General features: G+C 39.3%; 1 protein-coding gene across 3 annotated transcripts in view; it reads left to right on the top strand.

Annotated features, from left to right (window-relative positions):
* ctif (CBP80/20-dependent translation initiation factor) overlaps positions 1-18,708 on the top strand; it is a 61,247-nt gene that overhangs the window by 14,283 nt on the left and 28,256 nt on the right. For all 3 annotated transcript variants that reach the window (XM_031754537.2, XM_031754538.2, XM_031754539.2), the window contains exons 4-7: positions 733-855; positions 2,029-2,102; positions 3,688-3,792; positions 3,925-4,003. In XM_031754537.2, the coding sequence (XP_031610397.1) occupies positions 733-855; positions 2,029-2,102; positions 3,688-3,792; positions 3,925-4,003 (381 nt within the window). The remainder of the gene's footprint in view (positions 1-732; positions 856-2,028; positions 2,103-3,687; positions 3,793-3,924; positions 4,004-18,708) is intronic.

Genomic DNA, 18,708 nt, shown 5'->3' on the forward strand with positions numbered 1-18,708 from the left:
ATGCCTAAAACAATAATACAAAAGCTTTAGTTATTGTAACACATCTCCTAGGCAATGTCAGATGTATACCGTTGCACATGGTAGTTGCTGATCTGAAAATAGTCCTAATTTTACCCAGTGCAGCCTTTCAGTCTGCTACCTGCTGCATTTTGACTTACCCTCTGGTCACTGGATCACCACAATGATTAAATCACATGTTTTCCTTCTCTCTGTTCTGTATCTGCCGGTCAGTTTCCTGGGCTCTGTCAGCTCTTCAGTGTATGATTGAAAGAGCTCTGTAACACCAACCTTTAGTCATTCATCTACACTTTCTACATTGAAATCATGTTCATAGTGACTGTCATGGGACACTATGACGCTAGAGCCAGTTATTAAAAAATACTAAATGAGTTACCAGCTAGTTAGTCTGTTAAATCTGAGTCTGTGTGTGTCACTCTGGTGTGTTCTCACAATGCAGATTTTGGTGATTTTGAGTATTGTTGCTCTCCAGATGTGACTTTTTAGCAGCATGGATTAGAATGATCTAACAAAATAAAGTAGGGTAGAGCTGAAATGTGACTATTTATGGTAACAAAATGAGAAAGCAACAGAGATCAAGCTTTTTCCATTTTCCATGTTCAGCAGGTTTTGACATTGACTATCTAGAGCACAAAGCATGAGCAAAAAGGAGGAAAAATGGAAAACCAAAAACAAAGACCATAATTTCTTTTTTTAACTCTCCCAACTCCACAGGATGAATGGGAACACAGCAGTAATGGCAGCACAGGTTCCAGGCCCAGTTCAGGGTCCAGACCTGGATCTGGCTCACGATCTGGCAGCAGGGGGCACAACAACCAGTACAAAGGCTCTGCCAAGGTACAGAAACACATGGGTTTGTCTGCTTTTGAGTTGGATTAACTTTCTGAAAGTGCTGTACTAACATGACTTTAATCAAGATAAAAGTAAATGAACAAAAACCTGATACCATGGTCATTTGTGTGCTGTGCTGTCAGAACAGATTTAAATGCTTCAATGCTCCAATTCATCCTCTTTAAGTGCCCCTCCTGAGAAGCCAGGTTTGCTCTGATTTGTCAGCTGGTCCAGCAAAATGAAGGCAGTAGTTACTTACAGAGCAGACACAGCCTTCAGTGAGTTGTATGCCTACAAAACATAAGACCAGGAACGCGGGGGGCTTTGAACAGAGATCACTGCGTTACACAGTACATGATAATGTAATGCCCATGACCATTTGTTTCTCTGCCACTGCAGTTGAGTTAAGTTTTCAGTTCCATCATGGTACAGACTGAAAAGGTCCTGAGCCAAATTATGAAACCTTGTGGAGAGATAGAACAATAAAAAGGCAAGGGCAAAGGAAGAGTCAGTAAAGCTTTGGTTTGGTTGGCCTGAGCAGAGGATGAGTTTGTAGTTTTCCTCATGTCCTGTTGGGTAATGCTAACATAAAAGCCAGATAGGCTTAGTTTGTGCCACAGGACACAGTCTTTTAATGAAAACACATTAACATACATGGATTCCTTTCTCTTTTTTACTGATTTCAAATCTGTGTTCATGTTTCCACAGTTTCTGTTTAAAATTTTCACATAGTTCTGGCATATTGATATACAGTCACAGCTAATGGTCATATTAGCCACATTAGCTGCTCAAAATCCTGAGAGTAACAATTTCCCTTTTGTTGGGGATATAACAGTAGTCAACTGGGTCTCAGTTTTAACAGCAGAACGCTTCAGAGTTTTAGGCTCTAAACCCTGCTAACAATGACGGAATGTAAAGCAGGAAGCTGCTCATTCTCTACACAAGGCCTTGCTTGTTGAGTATTTTGCTTCTGGTTATGGTTGGTTATGGGGTTAAGTCACAGAAAAGTCTAGGCTACAAATGTAGTCTTTCTAGAATACCTTTGGAGGAACAAATGATTTGGAGGATGCTTGTGAAATGTTACATACAAGTTGAGTAATGTGGAGATGGGATTGATGAGAAGTGTTTTGTAGTCATGCTGAAAATATTCATTCATCTTTGTCCTTGTGTGTTAACTAGAACGGCAACAGAGAGGGATCCTTTGACATCCTGGGGACAGACATATGGGCTGCTAACACAATGGACTCACATGGGTAGGTACCTTTCTGTTTCACAGACCTGTCTGCTGAATATAATTTTTGGATGGTCATGTGACAGACAGTAGACAGCACAGTCTCGTAGCAATTGTTTGTTCCTCTCTTTGGTGCATATTGTAAATTTGTTTGGTTGCTCTTTTCACTTCTTTAAAATTTCCTCTCCACTTGTGATCAACAGATGCAGTTTAGCATTTGAGCTCCATTAGTGTCCTGTTTTTAACCTGTTTTATCTTTGTAGTCCAAGACAGTAGTTTCAACATTCAGCTTGACCTTTAGCAAATCTGTTCAGCTGTCATTCCAAACTAAGTATCTCTTCACTCAACCTTAATCACGAGTGAGAAAAAAAACATTTAAAATACATTTGAGCTACCGGAGGCTCGACTGTTTGGCCTCGGTGCTCAAAATCCTGTTACTCTTTATAAATGACGTCTCTGCGTGAATCAGCTTCTGTGTGTCCAAGAGGTTTTTCAAACAAGAGCTAGACGTTTGAAAGAGGGGGGAAAAGCCAAAACATTAGAGAAAGGAAATAAGCGAGACATAAATCAGTTAAAAGTGGAGGCAGGACTGGTTGCCATGGTAACATCTGCACAGCAGCGACTTCCGGCCACGCTGGCACAACGGAGCATGCAGTGAGTGATGCAGGCGGCACAGTGGGATGATGTAAGCAGTTATTTTCCTCACGCAGGTGGAGACGCGTGACAGGGTTAAATGTTTTATTAAAACACACTGATTCATTCACGTATGCATTCCTGATAAAAGCTCTGTGTGTGTGTGTGTGTGTGTGTGTGTGTGTGTGTGTGTGTGTGTGTGTGTGTGTGAAATATGGCAACATAGTATATTATATATAGTATATCAGATGATGGATTAATAGGAAAAACTAAGGATCTCATTAGCAATGAGATCCTGCAAGTAGATTATAAATTATACAGTATAAAACATGCAGAAATGTGTAAATTATTTTATACACATATAGAGCCAGACATATAGGTATGAAATTTCCCCTTGTGGGATTAATAAAGGTATATCAATCAATCAATCAATCAATAAACAATTCACATGTTTACACATCTGGATTAACACACCAGGCATAATAAAGAAATTACATATATTACATTAATCAATGACAACCTGAAATATTAAGAAAAGCAAGCCATTCGTCCCCCCAAGAGAACTGCTTCTTGAACACCAGTTGCTGTCATAAGTAGAAGCTTGTGAAGTTTTATCTGGATTTAGTGAAAACCTAAGTATAATTAAGGCCTTTTGAAAAACCAAAAATAATTTGAAGGATAACTTTTAAGGATGGTGATGTAAAAGAAATCAAGAAATATCACCATGTCTATCTATATCTTCAAAGTAAAAAGGCAAATAAATCATTTCTAAGGAATTTGATTAAAAAGAAAATGTCCCACATCATTTTTAAAATGGGTTTTTGCAACTTTGTAGCAGTTTTCCTCTGCAAGTGATCCACATAAAGTCCAGGTTATCCCACACAAGACCTGCTAAAGATCTGCATTTCCCCTCATATGCACTTATGCAGAAACTCTCCATGACTCTTAACTGTTGTTTTGTCTCCTCCTTGTAGAGGTGCAGGCTGGGACGTGCAGCCAGAGAAGCTGGACTTTAGCCATTTTCACAGAAAACACTTCAGAGGAACGCCAAAGCACCTGCCACACATTGACAGAGAAGGGTAAACTATACATTTATTTATGTTCAGTTATTTTGTCTCACCAGTGGAACTCAGAACAGTTTTGATTGCTCCTTACCACCTTAATTTATAGCATGATACAACCTCCTGATCTCACCCGTTCCTCTCTTACAGGATGATCAAAAACAAGTTTGAAGAAGATGACGGTATAGACATGAACGACATAGAAAGGTTCCTACCCCATCTTCGCTCGGTAAGTCACTGATTTTTTTCTTGTGTGAAACTACGCCATCCCGGTTTAGTACTGCAGTGAACAGGTATGAGAAAGCCATTCACAGGTCACAACTTTAACAAGCTTTAGCAATACTGTGTGATTTGCTGTTAGAGAGTGACCCCTGGTGGTTAGGTGAAGGAATAACGTGCACCAAATGGAGTTCAGAGTCAACAGTGCTGGAGTCCAGTTTTTGATTAAATTAGAATATTAAGCATAATTACAGGAATGATCTTTCTTGTACTAAAAGAGAAATGTGTTGTTAATTTCTTTTTTTTTAAAAGAAAAAAAAAGGAACTTAAGAGTGCAAGATCAGTCTGTGTTATATGTACTTTCTGAGACTTGTTGATTGAAAATAAAAACTTTAGTGACACCTGCTGGTCAGATGCAGGAGTGAGCTGTAACTGTGAATAATGATGTTATATCTTCCTCTAGTGGGCAAATGTTTGCATAACATATATGCGTAGATGCCCAAATGATTCACACGGAAGAGATGTGGGTTGTTGGTTTCTGAGGCAGTCGCTGTTTTAGTCAGCGTCTGATTATCTCTAACAGCACTCGTGCAAAACTTAATGAGTAGGTTCACATTTTCTCCAAGTGTGTCTCAAAACAATACTTGTACCGTGATAGAAGTTATAATGCTTGCTCATTTTCATAGTCTGAAAATGCAAATCTATTAATAGTGACTTCAGTCCACAAAATACAGAAATGTATGCCTCAGTATTTCTGTGTACGTGTATTCTTTAGTTTAGCTGAAGTCCCCATGCAGTGTTTTCTTGCTCTGTAATAAGACAAATATACTGTCAGGTCAGTGTACAAACAACAACATAAGTTGACCCAGAGTCTTCAAGCAACTTAAAGAAGTCCAGTCGCTTTTCTTTCCAAGCTCAGACTACGATGACCTGGATGACTGAGAACCTTCACAGACATATTGACCCAGAGTGTTTTCCAGATCACCAAGAACCCAATAATTTCAAAAACAAGAATGAAAAGAATGAAAACATAAATAAAATCTATGAGTGGTCAAAAGAGTCAAATAAAAGAGCAATAGAAAATATTTACATTGAGCTGTAATAAAGCATATAATAGAGCAGAAAAAGAGAGTCCTTTAGAGCTGATTTAAGAAATTGCCAGAACCTCCGTGACACAGAGGAAAAAAGATTTTTAAAAGAACTTCTTCAATATAGTACAGATATATTGTGGACTTTAAAAACAAATAATAAAATTTTAAAATCCATTTGAAATATCACAGATAGTGATGTGCTATTTTCATTGTACTGGTTAAGCTTTGATCAGCTGCATAAACCATGTGCAACTGAGAGAGAGAGAGAGTATTGAGAGTATTGAGAGCTGCAAAACTGGCTTTAACTTAGTGATGGTTCTCAGTTGGTAAAAGCTTCCTTTAACAACATTCTTGATTTGATCGTTAAAAGTAAAATAACTCTCCATAAAAACACCATGATTTTTAACTGCAGTTTGAACTTATCTTGATGTTTGTGGAGCTTGGGATGCCAAATAAAATAACCTAAGTTAAGTGAAGTCATTTTGTTGAAGTGTTTTTTTTTTTTGTCTGCATAACAGTGATAGTGAATTTTGTATCTATGAACAATAGAACAAAAGAGGTAGCGTGTACAATTTAAGTAAAAAAGGACCTAAAATGGATCCTTGAGGGATGCCGCAGTTAATGGAAGTTAGGAATGACGAGCAGTTTGGAATCTAAAGGTGCCATCGAATAAGGAAATCCAGTTTAAAAATATTTAGTTTAGATCAGTAAAGTCTGCAGTAAAGTCTAGAAGAGCCAAAATCAGCAGATAAAAGGATATCATTATAAACTCTTAACAAGGCAAAATCTGCATCTTTCTTAAATTAGACTGAAATCTTTTAAACATATTAAAAGTATTCAAGTATGAAAAAACTTGAGAAAGGCAACTTTTTCTAAAATCTTGACAGGGAAAGTAACCTTATATATAATAGGGTTATTCCGAGTTCCTGAACTATTGAGGAGGTTTAGCATCTTCTCTAAATGGGATCTAAGTGCCTCTTACTTAGATTACTTGCAGTCTAAAGGGCAACAGCAGTGTTTCTGAACGTGACGTGTCTCGCATCAACAGAGTAAAAGTCATTTTGCAGCTGGAATGCTTCTCTGTATAAGGTATTGAGCATTGTGTTTTCCAACATGATTTGTGATTCATTGAGGTGACGAGAGTTCACATTAGGTCACCCCTGTCACCCTCCTCTCTTCCTCCCCTGCTTTCTGAGCCAAAATATCCTCCGTCTTTCATGGTGTTTAAGCTACAGTGTCTTCCTCTTTCCTTCCCCTCTTGGCCTTTGAGCTGAGCTGCGCCGCTCACGCAGCTTGGGTTAAGATGGATCTAGGTGAGCGATCGAGATGACTTCCTCACTGTATCATTTCTGAGCCAAGATTGTCGTTTCCGTTCATTCAGTAAGGGCCAAAAGATAGATGGGGTCATCAGCGTTTCTGTGCTGCGATCGGGATCAGAGACGCAGAGCTGGGAATTGTGTGCCACATTTTCTGTTTTGTTTTCCCTGACATTTCTCAGCTGTTTCTGGCAATTCTCATCTTCTCCCAGTTACTCTTTTACGTTCCGATTGTGTGAATATCGAGCCCTGGCAAGCTGATCCCAAAACCATGCCCTGTGGGGTCATGCAGCTATAAAGCAAGGCCACTGATGCCCAGTTGTTTCTCATACCAACAAGGCCATTCACTGACACTCTCTTTGGTCTTGAATAGCCCTCAAGATAACAGGAGGGGTACTTAAGTCTTCCACAAGAGACCACAGTGTAAAATAAAACAAAATCAATGTAAACCTTGGTTGGAATGATAAGCACAGGGTTTTGTGTTCGAAAGTATGTACATCTTTTTGTGGCCCGTTAGATGACTAGAAGTTTCGTAGTTAACTGGGATTACATTAAATTACAAATTGCATACCCCACTGAGCATGGTTTTGTTACTAATAGAAAGGGAGTCTTGTTTCTTCAGTATTGTCATCGCTTTTATTGTCATGAATCTCTATTAAATAGATATATATCCTCAGCATCCTGGCTCTATATTTATGTTTGCAGGGATCTCTCCTTTCTGCTGGCAACTTGTTGCACTTAAACGGTGATCCTTAGTCGTAGACATGGACAGCTGAATATCCCATAGACTAGTAGATATTCCAGTTGTACAGTACTTTTCCACTGGAAGCCTGCCTGATCAGCACGTGCATGTTGTTGCAGACAAGTCTTCCTGGTCACAATAAACTGGTAGACATGCAGACATCCTCATGGGGCATCTTGTTCACCTTCTGAGGAAAAAAACATTTACGCTTAGGCCTTGACATGCTCACAAATAAGGAATCTCTTAAAAAACATCTGTATTAAATACCCATTCTCCCTAACGTAATATTTAGTCATTAGTGGATTTTTATTTATTTCTTTTGTCTTTCAATAGTTTCATTTTGTGCTGTTATACACCTACAAACAGTGAAATTCTGTATTTTTTCCAACACAAACTCCTAATTGTAAGATTTTTGCACCCATGGCCGTGCAGCCTGCTGACAAACCAGTTTCTGACAATTTGGATAATTCTTTCTAAAAACTATAATTGGCAGCATATACATTTAAAAGTCAGCTTTTCTTCAATGCAAAATTTTATTCTCATAATAAAATCATTTGAACTTCACACTTCCTGTACACCAATCTTTACCTGATATAAGCTTCTTTTCTACTTCTACTTACTCAGTTTGGCTCGACTTGACTTGGTTTTCCATTTGGCAGTAGTATGGGGTACCAGGTACTTTTTCAGTACGTACTTGGGCGGGTTTCAAAGCCAGTTGAGTCATACCAAAAATGTGATGTCAACAGACAGAAGGGCACAGAGTGACATCACTGCATGAGCCATGAGAGCGACTCCTACGCTAGAATCAAACCCACCATTTTTCAAACCCTGCAAATTTAGTTTGGCCAATTTTGTGTCTTCCTCAGTAAGAACTCGCTGACAGATCACAACCACACAGATCACAGTGTTGTTGATCACAGTGTTGTGTGTTTGCTAATGTCCAAGTGACTATTTTCCTGTGCTACTACGCGCATGCATGAAAAGAAGGGGCTCGTAATCTGACATTCGTCACGCTGCCCAGCCACTCACCAGGCGAGGATGCTGAAAATTATCTGATTCCTGTCCCTGGTCGGTTGATCAGTGTGTCTTTATATATAATATCAAATATTGTGATTTGGAAGCGCACTTTTAGAGGGCATCTTAAACCAAATCTTGCATAATATATGCACATTTCTCCAAAACAGAAGTAAACTGGACTAGGGTAATGCAATATGGGTTTCTTCTTTTGTCCACACTCTACCAAAGCTGTTCTCACATACAAAAACTGGACAATGTCATGAGAATCAGGTCTAAACATTGTCTGAAGTTGTTTTTTCTCACATGCAGCACACAGAAGGTTCCACCTCCTTTGTGGAAGAAACAATTAAACCACTGATTCATAACTATTTTAACTTAACAGGCACTTAAGAAAAAGCTGTGAGTAGACATTGCTCCTTATCATTTGTCAGTTGTTGACAGTTGTGCCATAGAGACATTACTCGTCTCAACTTCTTAGATGGAAAATTAGCCTTGGGGGCCCACTTGGGGCAAAGAGATGTCAGTTTTAATTAAGAAGCAGTAGAATTGCATCAAGATTAAAGGCGAAAATATAAATATGTATCACAACTTTGGTTCCCACATTCCGATCCTTTTACTCATATTATGACTCTATATATTTATCATGTGAACCCGTTGCTGCTAAACTGCCCTATTGTATATTAACTGCCTCCATGGATGGAAGGATAAATAGATAGAAAGATATCATCAGGTATTTTTCCACTCATAATGTAGTGGACTTTTCCAGAGTCATCACTTCCAGCTACTGCATGGCAGGACTACATCATCCAAAGTCCCCGTCTGCAATCCACACTTCCTTCCAACATTCACTTCCCCTTTTTCCAGGAGCCACAATGCGCTTACAAATAGCCCTGGGACGTGGAAAACCTCTCATTTGTGCGAGGGCGTGTGAGCAACCCAGTGAGAAAGGGCTTCCTCCCTTTGCTTTAAGGTTCTGCTGCACCTCCACTGGCCTCTGTGGAATGTCATCCTGCAGACACAATGACCTGCCTTCACGTGCAATTTCAGGTTGTAACGACAGAAGCATCCAAGGGTCAGGGAGCAAGTATTTGATTCATGCCACGTATCCAATGGATGCTGGGAAACATGAAAGGCTGTATAAAAAGAATACTTGTAATCGCCCTCACGTACAAATTCCTTCGCACAAAAGCAAATAAATAAGACAGAGACAGTTAAAATAAAACAGGTATAGACAAAACATGGATGTGGCCACCGTGACATGGACTATCATTTAATTGTTTGCCCTAAAGTATACCCTCCTTTTTCATCCTTATTGCTTCTAATGAGTACCATGTTTACAATTGAAGATGCTGTATAAGGCTCGAAAGCAGCTACTGAGACCATAAACTCATCAACAAAGTGTTTCCTGAGGTCACCGGTCAAGTGATCAGTAGGGTCATTTTTCCATTTAATGCTAACTAATCTGACTTATTCTTGCAACCACATGACTAGCCCCCCTGCTGGCCATTTGAAAGAATGCAAGCCACTTTCACATTCAGTTGACTTTTCAGACCCAGAGCCAAAGCCCGTACCTAATATAGAGTTTATGCACTTGTTGTACTGTGTTGTCTTGTGACTTTTATTCTATATTGTTCCATATTTATTTGTGTGTAAGAAAGCAAAGTGTAAAAATATTCCATTGGCTAAGTTTAAACATTTTCTCATTACACATGTCCTTTTGTATGTATAGTTGTTCAACTGTTTGTTAATACAAACATTTAATCAACCAATTACATGGCAGCAACTCAGTGCATTTAGACATGTGGACACAATTGAGAGGTCCTGCTGACGTTTAAACCGAGCCTCAGAACAGGGAAGACAGGTTATTTAAGTAACTCTGAACATGGTGTGTTAGTTGGTCCCAGAGGGGCTGGTCGGAGTTTTTCAAAACTGCTGATTTGCTGGGATTTTCCCACGCAACCATCTCTAGTGTTTACAGAGAATATTCTGACAAAGAGAAAATATCCAGTGACCAGCAGTTCTCTAGGCAAAAATGCCTCGTTAATGTCAGAGGTTTGAGGAGAATGGCCAGACTTCGTCGGCCTGATACGAAGGCAAAAGTAACTGAAATTAATACTTGTTACAATCAAGACATGCAGAAGAGCATTACTGAATGCACAAAATGTCAAACCTTGAAGCAAATGGGCAACAGCAGTAGAAGATCACCCCGGGTGAGACTCCTGTCAGCTAAGAACAGAAACTGAGGCTACAGTTCACACAGGCTCACCAAAATTAGACAATAAATGGATCCATATTCCCTCATATCAACCATTGAGGCTGGTGGTGGCAGTGTAATTGTTTGGACAATGCTTTTTTTCCTTCTTTTTTCCTTGTACCACTTGAGCACTGTTTTAATGACACAGACTACATGAGTATTGTTACTGAACGTATCCACGTCTTTATGACCACTGTGTGCCCATTTTCTGATGGCTGCTTCAAGCAGGTTAATGCAAGTAGAGTATCCAATAAGTGTATACTGTACATTGTACTGTACAGCAGTGGGTTCACATGATAAATATGTGGTGTCATGTATTAATATTAGGTTTTTTGTGTTTGGTTCAGTAAAAAAAAAAAAATTGCTTCTCAAAAAAAGAAACAATAAAATAAAAATAAAGGGCACCAGATAATGAGGAGAGCACTTGGGTGCAACCCGGGAGAAAAGGAGAGTGCAGCTAGTCACTGAGAAGACATCCGGTCTCTGGTCTGTGAACAAAGCCGTCCAAACGGAGAACAAAGCAGGAATCTGGAGCTGAGATATTACAGACTGGTTGGCCCCTCAGTGTGGAAGTGTACGTGCCGCAGAGCAGGACTCCCGTTATAGAATGACACTGGGGGCGGGGTTGGTTTCTTTGGTGGTCTGTGTGTCAGCTGTCAATTTGTCTGAGACGTGCAGTTCATACGCATTCATTTGCTGATCTTTCCGGTAGTTTTAAGCTAACCTTAAACCTGTCTCCTTTATGGCATTTTTACTATCTGTTACCTCTTCTTGCTGTGTTTCCTGCAGTTTGCCTTTTCCTTTTTCCTACTTATGACCACTACCCTTATGCTCTGCCCTCCACCGTCCTCATGGTGTCCTTCACTCCTCCCCTCCATCCTTCAAATCTTGGTAGGCAGCAGAACAATATCCATAGGGTCATGGTGACCGGCAGCCCCCCTCCACGTGGTTACTTCCTGCTATTGTCTCTGGTCCTACTACCGATTGGCTCCTACACTCTATTAACCGCACACATACTGGGTTAATCATCATTGTACTCTGTTCTGCTCTGGGCTCTGGCTTGGGAGAAAGACTAGAGCCATGCTTACATGCATGCATGAAAGCACAATACCATGGGAAATGTATGACCACTCACACAGAGGTATTCAATACGTCACCAGTGACTTGACCCGTTTTATCACATATGAGTGGCAGAAAGAATATGGAGTGGTGTATGCAAAAGCATAAAATATATCGTAGTGGAATGCCAAAAATTAATTGTTTAATTGATTTTATTCCCTTTTAATCAAATTTTATGGTCTTCTTTAAAGAAACAGTGTAGCACACTCTCCATGAGTTTAGGTTTTTGTCACAGTAATTATTCCTACTCTTCATAGAGACCTTTCTCCGAGAAGTAATTTGACAGGAATTCCCAAAGCTTCACAAGTGTACTTAGTACAGTCTTCACTGAATATGTTTGCTTGTTGAACTTTAGAAGATGCATGCTTTCTTGTAGACACTTAGTTTTGTTGTCTGAATCTGAGACTCAAAATGAGATAAACTAATTATGTTGGTTTTTGAGTTGCATGTTGTTTTAGAAAGCTCAGGAAAACATTTAAAGTAAAGAGGCTGATATGCCAGTCGATATTAGCTATTTGTCAATCGATTAGTATAAACTTTTATAATTGCTAATAAATAAAACTTTAAAATTTCAAGTTTAGAAGGGGGAAATGCACTTTAACCATGTTTTGAATATTGAGCTTGCATAGTTTGTCCACCAGAGTGCAGTCTGCAAAGTATGTAGGTTATTAACACACCCGCGGACTAGCTGAGCCAATCAGAGTCAGGCAGAGTGTAAATAAATAATCCAGTCCAATAAGGATTCATGTAACAAATGGTAGAGAAATCAGTTTGTGTTTGAAAGAAAAAAAAATATATAACTTGATGTATCAGATTCTTAATTATTAACTATTGTTATCGGTATGGGCCTTAAAAATTAGTTGGGCTCTAGTATAAAGTGAGTTGCCAATGTTTTAATGATTTCTGTTTGTGTGTGTTTGTCAAAGCAATACTATAATACTTACATCACCATGCACCTTTAGTTTCTCGTGATTAACGCATTATGTCTTTTTTTGGACGCACCTACCCCCTCGGCAGCTGCTCACAATAGGCTCTGATGAATCAAGCGTGTCAGTATGTGTAGTAATCTTTGCAATTGAGCACACAATCATCAGAAAAGTGGCTCTTTTGACAGCTTGCTGTTTTACGTCAGAATTTTTTCTCCTACTGTGGTAATCGTCCTCTGAGAAATAGGCTCAGCCAATTAGCGGTAACGCGGCCTTTAAAGGTTTCCTCGGGGTAAGTCTAGGGAGAGCTTTCATCTAATGCTTGTTACTTTCAGATCATCCTGGATAAACGCAGACACCAACCATATTCTTATACACAGCAGAAGTCCACTCATAAAGGCAGTGTTGTTGTAAGACAGACTTAAAATTGTCATACCTGCACTATGATCATAATAATTTGCATTCCTGTGTGCTTATTCCTAAGGAACGAGGTAATCTTAAGTTTGTGATTACAGATTGTAAAGTTTTACTGTAAGCAGCAGCAAAATGTCCTCATAAAAATATGTATATGCTATTTGCCGGTCTTCATAAATATAATAAAGAACATCACACAGACACACACACAGAGTATTGGGATGTAGAGAGAACATATGATTGAAGCCTTTTTTCATTATTCTGAGAGCTGCCAAGAGCACAGCTATATGCACTTAAAACCTGCTGCAGCAGCAGTTAATTTCTATAGGGTACTACAGTTTTTCTCCCTTTTTCACTCTCCGACACTTTGATCCTGCAATGTTCTCCATATCCTCCAGTAGCAAGACCCCTGAGTTCTTTGATGTACCTGTCTTAGCATCTGTGGCGCTGGCCTCTGATCACTTATTAAATGAGACATGAATGTCAGGACCTCACATCTTTGCCTCTTATCACAGATCATCTTGTATACGCGACTGTGGCAGCTCTAAATCTCCTCAGCCTGTACTGTTAGCATGCATCAGCTACAGACTAAGTTACATGAAAGGCAATGAGTATCATGAAACATGAAGGAAATCCTGTACTAGAGGGGTTTTATAGATTCTGAATACTAACGTGACAAGATGGTCCGATAAAAAAGATCCAGGATCAGCATGTTACTGCTCATTTATCTTTTCCTGCTACTTAAATCTAACGGTAGAAATGCTATCTTTCATCATATAAAGTTAGTACGTAAGAGTGCTAATAGTTTGCTTTTTGTGAATAATTTAAAAATAAAATCACTTAGTACTGTAAAAGTCACACTATGTGTAAAATTTCATATAGTACTGTGCAAAAGTCACGCTATATTTCTTTATACTTACATATGTTTCAGTAAATGCTAATTTTCCTATGAAAGGATACGTGGAAATACAGTAAATAGGACAAAAACAGAGTTTGTACAATTGTAGCTAACTTGAAAGTCAAAATTTGGTATGACCTCCTTTATTCTTCAAAGCTCTTCTTTGGATGTTGGCTGCCTTTTGTTCCTTTTGTCAAGGTGATCCCACACTGCTTAATATTGTTGAGGTCTGGGCTCTGGGGAGGCCAATCCTGGTGTGCTTTTACTGCACTGGAAATGTGTTTGGGATCATTGTCAAAATACTTACCGTAATTTTCTGGGTTCATAACTCCATCTTTTGATTAGATCCCCAACATCACTGCCTGAAACACAACCCCAAGTTAGATACATGACTCCATCAGCGTAGCTGCTGATTCTCGGTCCAGTTCTTATTTCTCTTTCTTAAGAATGGCTTCTTGACAGCCACCCTTCCACCGAGACCATTTCTGTTGAGGCGTTGGCAAACAGTAGATGGATGAACTGAAGAGCCAGATGCATCTCTCGGGTCTCCTATTTCTTAAGCATATGACTCAGATAATGTTCATCTGATGTAGTTTTTAAGCCTGCTAGTAACAAAGTTAAACAAAGAAACTGTTTAAAATCTGCCCCCCACCCCACCCCTCACCCCCAACAAAACAAAAGACAAAAACTTCCAACTCTAATTTCCTTACAGACACAGAAAGGAGCGTTATTTGTTTGGTTTGGCCTGTGAGTGAAACGTTGAGGAACGTTTTTGTATTTTGATTTTACGTGCCTGCTGTCTTGTATTGACAGCGGCTTTTGTTGTCATTCTTGCTCGCTCCCTCTCCTCTGCTCTCAACAACCTGTCCTGTAATGCCACCCTTGGGGCAGCTTTAAATTTATTGCTTTTGGCTGAAAGCCCTTGCAACATAAATAAACTAAGAGAAACAATGGAGCGACTCAATAAGCATCATACCAGAATTGTTACAAAGCAGAAGGGAAAGGAGGACATGCATTTCATTTTCTATGCTATAGCAGACAAAGTTTTATAATCTTTATTCTCCATTTCCATTCTCCACATTTCCACCCTGTTAACATTTCTCATTTCCTTACTTTCCTTCCTTGCAACTTATACTCCTTCCATACTCATAATTGTTATGAATAGATCAACAATGGCATTTGACCTGGTATGTGACCGTTTAGGCTAGGGCTGCCACAAACGATTATTTTGATAGTCCACTAATCAGATCATGCATCCATTGGACGTAAAACGTACAGTTTATTGCACCACCATGCATCTGCTCTTATATAACTATCATTGGCTTACAGCTTGAAGTGTTTAAGGTATGTGCTAACTAAAAATAAAGACAAGATGATAGTTTATTAAATTTTAATGACATTTGCAGATTGTTTCGGTGGAGTTCAATAAACTCAGCCGTCTGCTCCTTGCTATCTAAAATATAACAGGACACCGGAGTATACTCTCGAGCATCTCACACTTCTGATAATCAGTTGTCTGCTTGACGTTTATTCAGCTGTGTAAAAACTAACTTTTCTCAGCCAAACGGATTTACTCAGGAACAAATAAAATACAAAAAAAAAAGCCAAACAATAACATTTTTAAGTTATCTAAGTGACTTATATTACATGTTTAACCTGAGTAGCGAAAGACAGCGGTGGGTTTGAAAACGATTTGCCGGGAGTCCGGTGTTCTCACCGACTCTAATGAGCCTTGAACCCCGGCTCGTTATCGAGCTGGTGGGTAACAGACGTCTCCGAAAACGTCGGAGTGCTTTTGAAAATATGTGGTGTCTTGATAAACTGAGCAGATATTTGAGGTTAAACAGCTACATTCTGGCCTGAAAATATGTTAAACTTTATTTTGTGACCCAAAAAAAATAATAAGAGTAATATTAAAACTAACTAGCTGCCGCCATTGTTGACAACTGCGCTGGGCCGCGCTATGAATTCTGGGACACAGCTTCTTCTTCTTCGGGGTTTAACGGCAGCTGGCATCCTTACACATGCAGTGCTGCCATCTTCTGTTTCAGTCCGTTATTACACTCTTAAATACTACTACTTATTCCTGCGTCTTTTGGGATCTTACAAAGCTTCAAACGACGCGTCGACTATTAAATTAGTCGTCGACGATTTTAATAGTCGACGTAATCGTGACTAGTCGACTAATCGTGGCAGCCCTAGTTTAGGCAACTCTTTAGAAAAACTGAATCCTCTCAAATACTACTAAATATTAGTGGGGCCAGATCAGTGAAACTACATGATAAATGTGTGAAATTGGAGAAACGGACATTTTTATATAGCAGACAGTTTAAATACTGACACTTTTCTGACATTTAATTATTTATCTGTTACTTAATTACTTTGGTGTAGTATAAGGAGAGTCTTTATCAATAGGAAAAGATGTAAAATGCATAAAAATACAGTTCAAAGTTCAAAATTTATAGTCACATTTTACAGTCATGTTTTTGGAATTTTCAGTTCAATTCAATTCAGTTTTATCTATACAGCACCAAAACACAACAACAATTGCATCAAGGTGTTTTATTTTGTAAGGTAGCCCCTACAACTGAGTGTTTTTAACATATTAACTGGCTTTGCACTTTATTTTAGCTACATGAAATGCTAGTAGTTATTTAGCATGTTATTAAGCACTAATTATCTGGACATCTGTGAGCTTTGCCCGTAAACTTTGCAAGCTTGCTAGCATTAGCTAATAACTAGCTAATTGCTAATAACACTCCACACTTTCATCCAAATATGGCAGCTTCTGGCTCCAAAATAACAAAATAATATGGTGGCAGCTAACATCAAAACTTTAGTATGTGTAGTTCAATTTTAGACAGATTGACCTTTTTTTTTTTCCTTTAACCTTTATTACTAACGTTGATAGGAAATTAGACAGTCGACAGGAAAGTAGCAGCAAGGGGGAATGATGCAGGAAATGAGAGCTATAATAGCATCCCATCTTTCACTGGTACCTACATGAAATAGGTTTCTAAACAGGTTTTCCTTTTTTTTAAATTTATAATTGAGCTGGATGGGAAAAAACAAGCACTATCCACTAACTATAATGACTACTGTGTGCCAAAGTCAGAACAAATGCGTGGCAGAGGTGCTGCTCTTGTTTCAGACTGCTCCTGGTGCAGATGAACACCTGAAGGTAACAGTCTGGAGGAATCTGCGTGGTTGTTTTAGGCAGTCCTGTAACCGTGGCAGCCTGTGTCTAAAGAAAATTCCAAGATGGTAATGATGACAAAGAGTTCACAACCCAACTCCAGAGTGAATTATTTACTGTGATTTATGTGCTAACCTGTGAATGTCCTTGGCATGCTACAGAACCAGTCAACTTCCCCTGAAGGCGGACGCGCAACACCCAAGCGCAAAACACAATACACGCATAAAAGAGACACCACAGTCAGGGCTATAAAATTCAAGCTGATTTATTTTTCAGCTGTTGGCACGCTGTTTGACATCTGAGACTTGATGTTGTTTTAAACTTGGAAAAACTTGAGTTTGATGGTTTACATCGCCATGCTGTTTACTTTTCTACAAAATAAGGCTGCGTACTATGCATGCATATCCACGACTGAAGACTGAAACTGAGGACTGCAGGAACGATCATTGTTAGCTATTAAAATGCGTGTGTTGTGCCAGCTCTGGCTTGTTAAGGCTTTGGTTAAAACAAGCGATGAATGTTTTAAAAGGAAGCTCTGCCTTCACATTAGCAGGGCTCGAGCCCTCATCACTGCCAGCTCCATTATTACAGACTACTTCAAGCATATAAAATCCAAATCGAAAATATTCCTCAAATTTAGCTGTCATGAGTCTGAATCCTCATTATTAGCCCTAATTGTCCAATGGACGATAAAATTAAGAGTCTGAAAAAAAAGACTACAGACAGAGGTGATAAAAAGGGTTAATCCTTCTTTTCATTTTTGTAGTGCAGTTCGTCATTCATCTCCACCAGTGTATCGTAATCTTTAAAGAGCTGCATTTGTCTTAAAAAAAAAACATACAGATGTGATCAGATCCACAGATAAAAATCAGTCTCCTTTTCTATCAGCTCTTGCGCAGGCAGTCCCTCCCCTCCATCCTTGTCACGTCCACAGGGCTAGCATGGCCTGCCTCGAGGTGAGAGGTCTTCTGGCTGGGGACCAGCACAGTATGGGTCCTCACTTTGATCTGCCTTAAACTGGCTGCTACCTGCAGATAGCATATTCACTCATGCAGCTGCTTGAGAGGCAATTCTACATTTCTCGTTTCCTGTCTCTCGATCACGTCTCTCTTATCTGATAGAAACTGCTCACATTTTTTTTTCTATTTTTATATTAATAGCACTTTCTAATGAGATCTAACTAGCAATAGGAAATGCAGCAAGTAGAGTGTTTAAGAAATATGTGGTGGAAATTGTTTGCTCTAGTGTGTGTGTGTGTGCGTGCGTGCGTGCGTGCGTGCGTGCGTGCGTGTGTGTGTGTGTGCACTCACTGTCATCTGGTTACCATTTGAGGGCAGAATTATAGCTAATGATATCCTAGAGGAGAACTACAGTAGCTAAACATGCAACAGTTTCTCCGTTTTGTCTCTCCACTTCTCTTTCCTCCCTCTCAGATCATTCCAGTGGTAAGAAGAGTTAAATCATGAGGGAACAAAGGCAGAGTCTATAATATGGGTTAGTTTGTTAGAGGCTAAAAGCCATGTGTGTATTTAGATTTCCAGACTCTTTGCATCTCAGATTTCCATCAGAATTCAACTATAATCATTTTGGGCTCTTCAGTTTTTCTTTTGAGTGTTTTTAGATGATCTGATTTTGCAGTGCGATGCTGTACAGGTATGGTCTGTACTCTGTGTGTACTCACTGTCCTTGGAGGAGGTTTATGAAAGGCTGGCATAAGTCATTACAGGACTAAAGAACCGCTG

This window comes from Oreochromis aureus, linkage group 7, assembly GCF_013358895.1.
Source record: "Oreochromis aureus strain Israel breed Guangdong linkage group 7, ZZ_aureus, whole genome shotgun sequence".
NCBI lineage: Eukaryota > Metazoa > Chordata > Actinopteri > Cichliformes > Cichlidae > Oreochromis > Oreochromis aureus.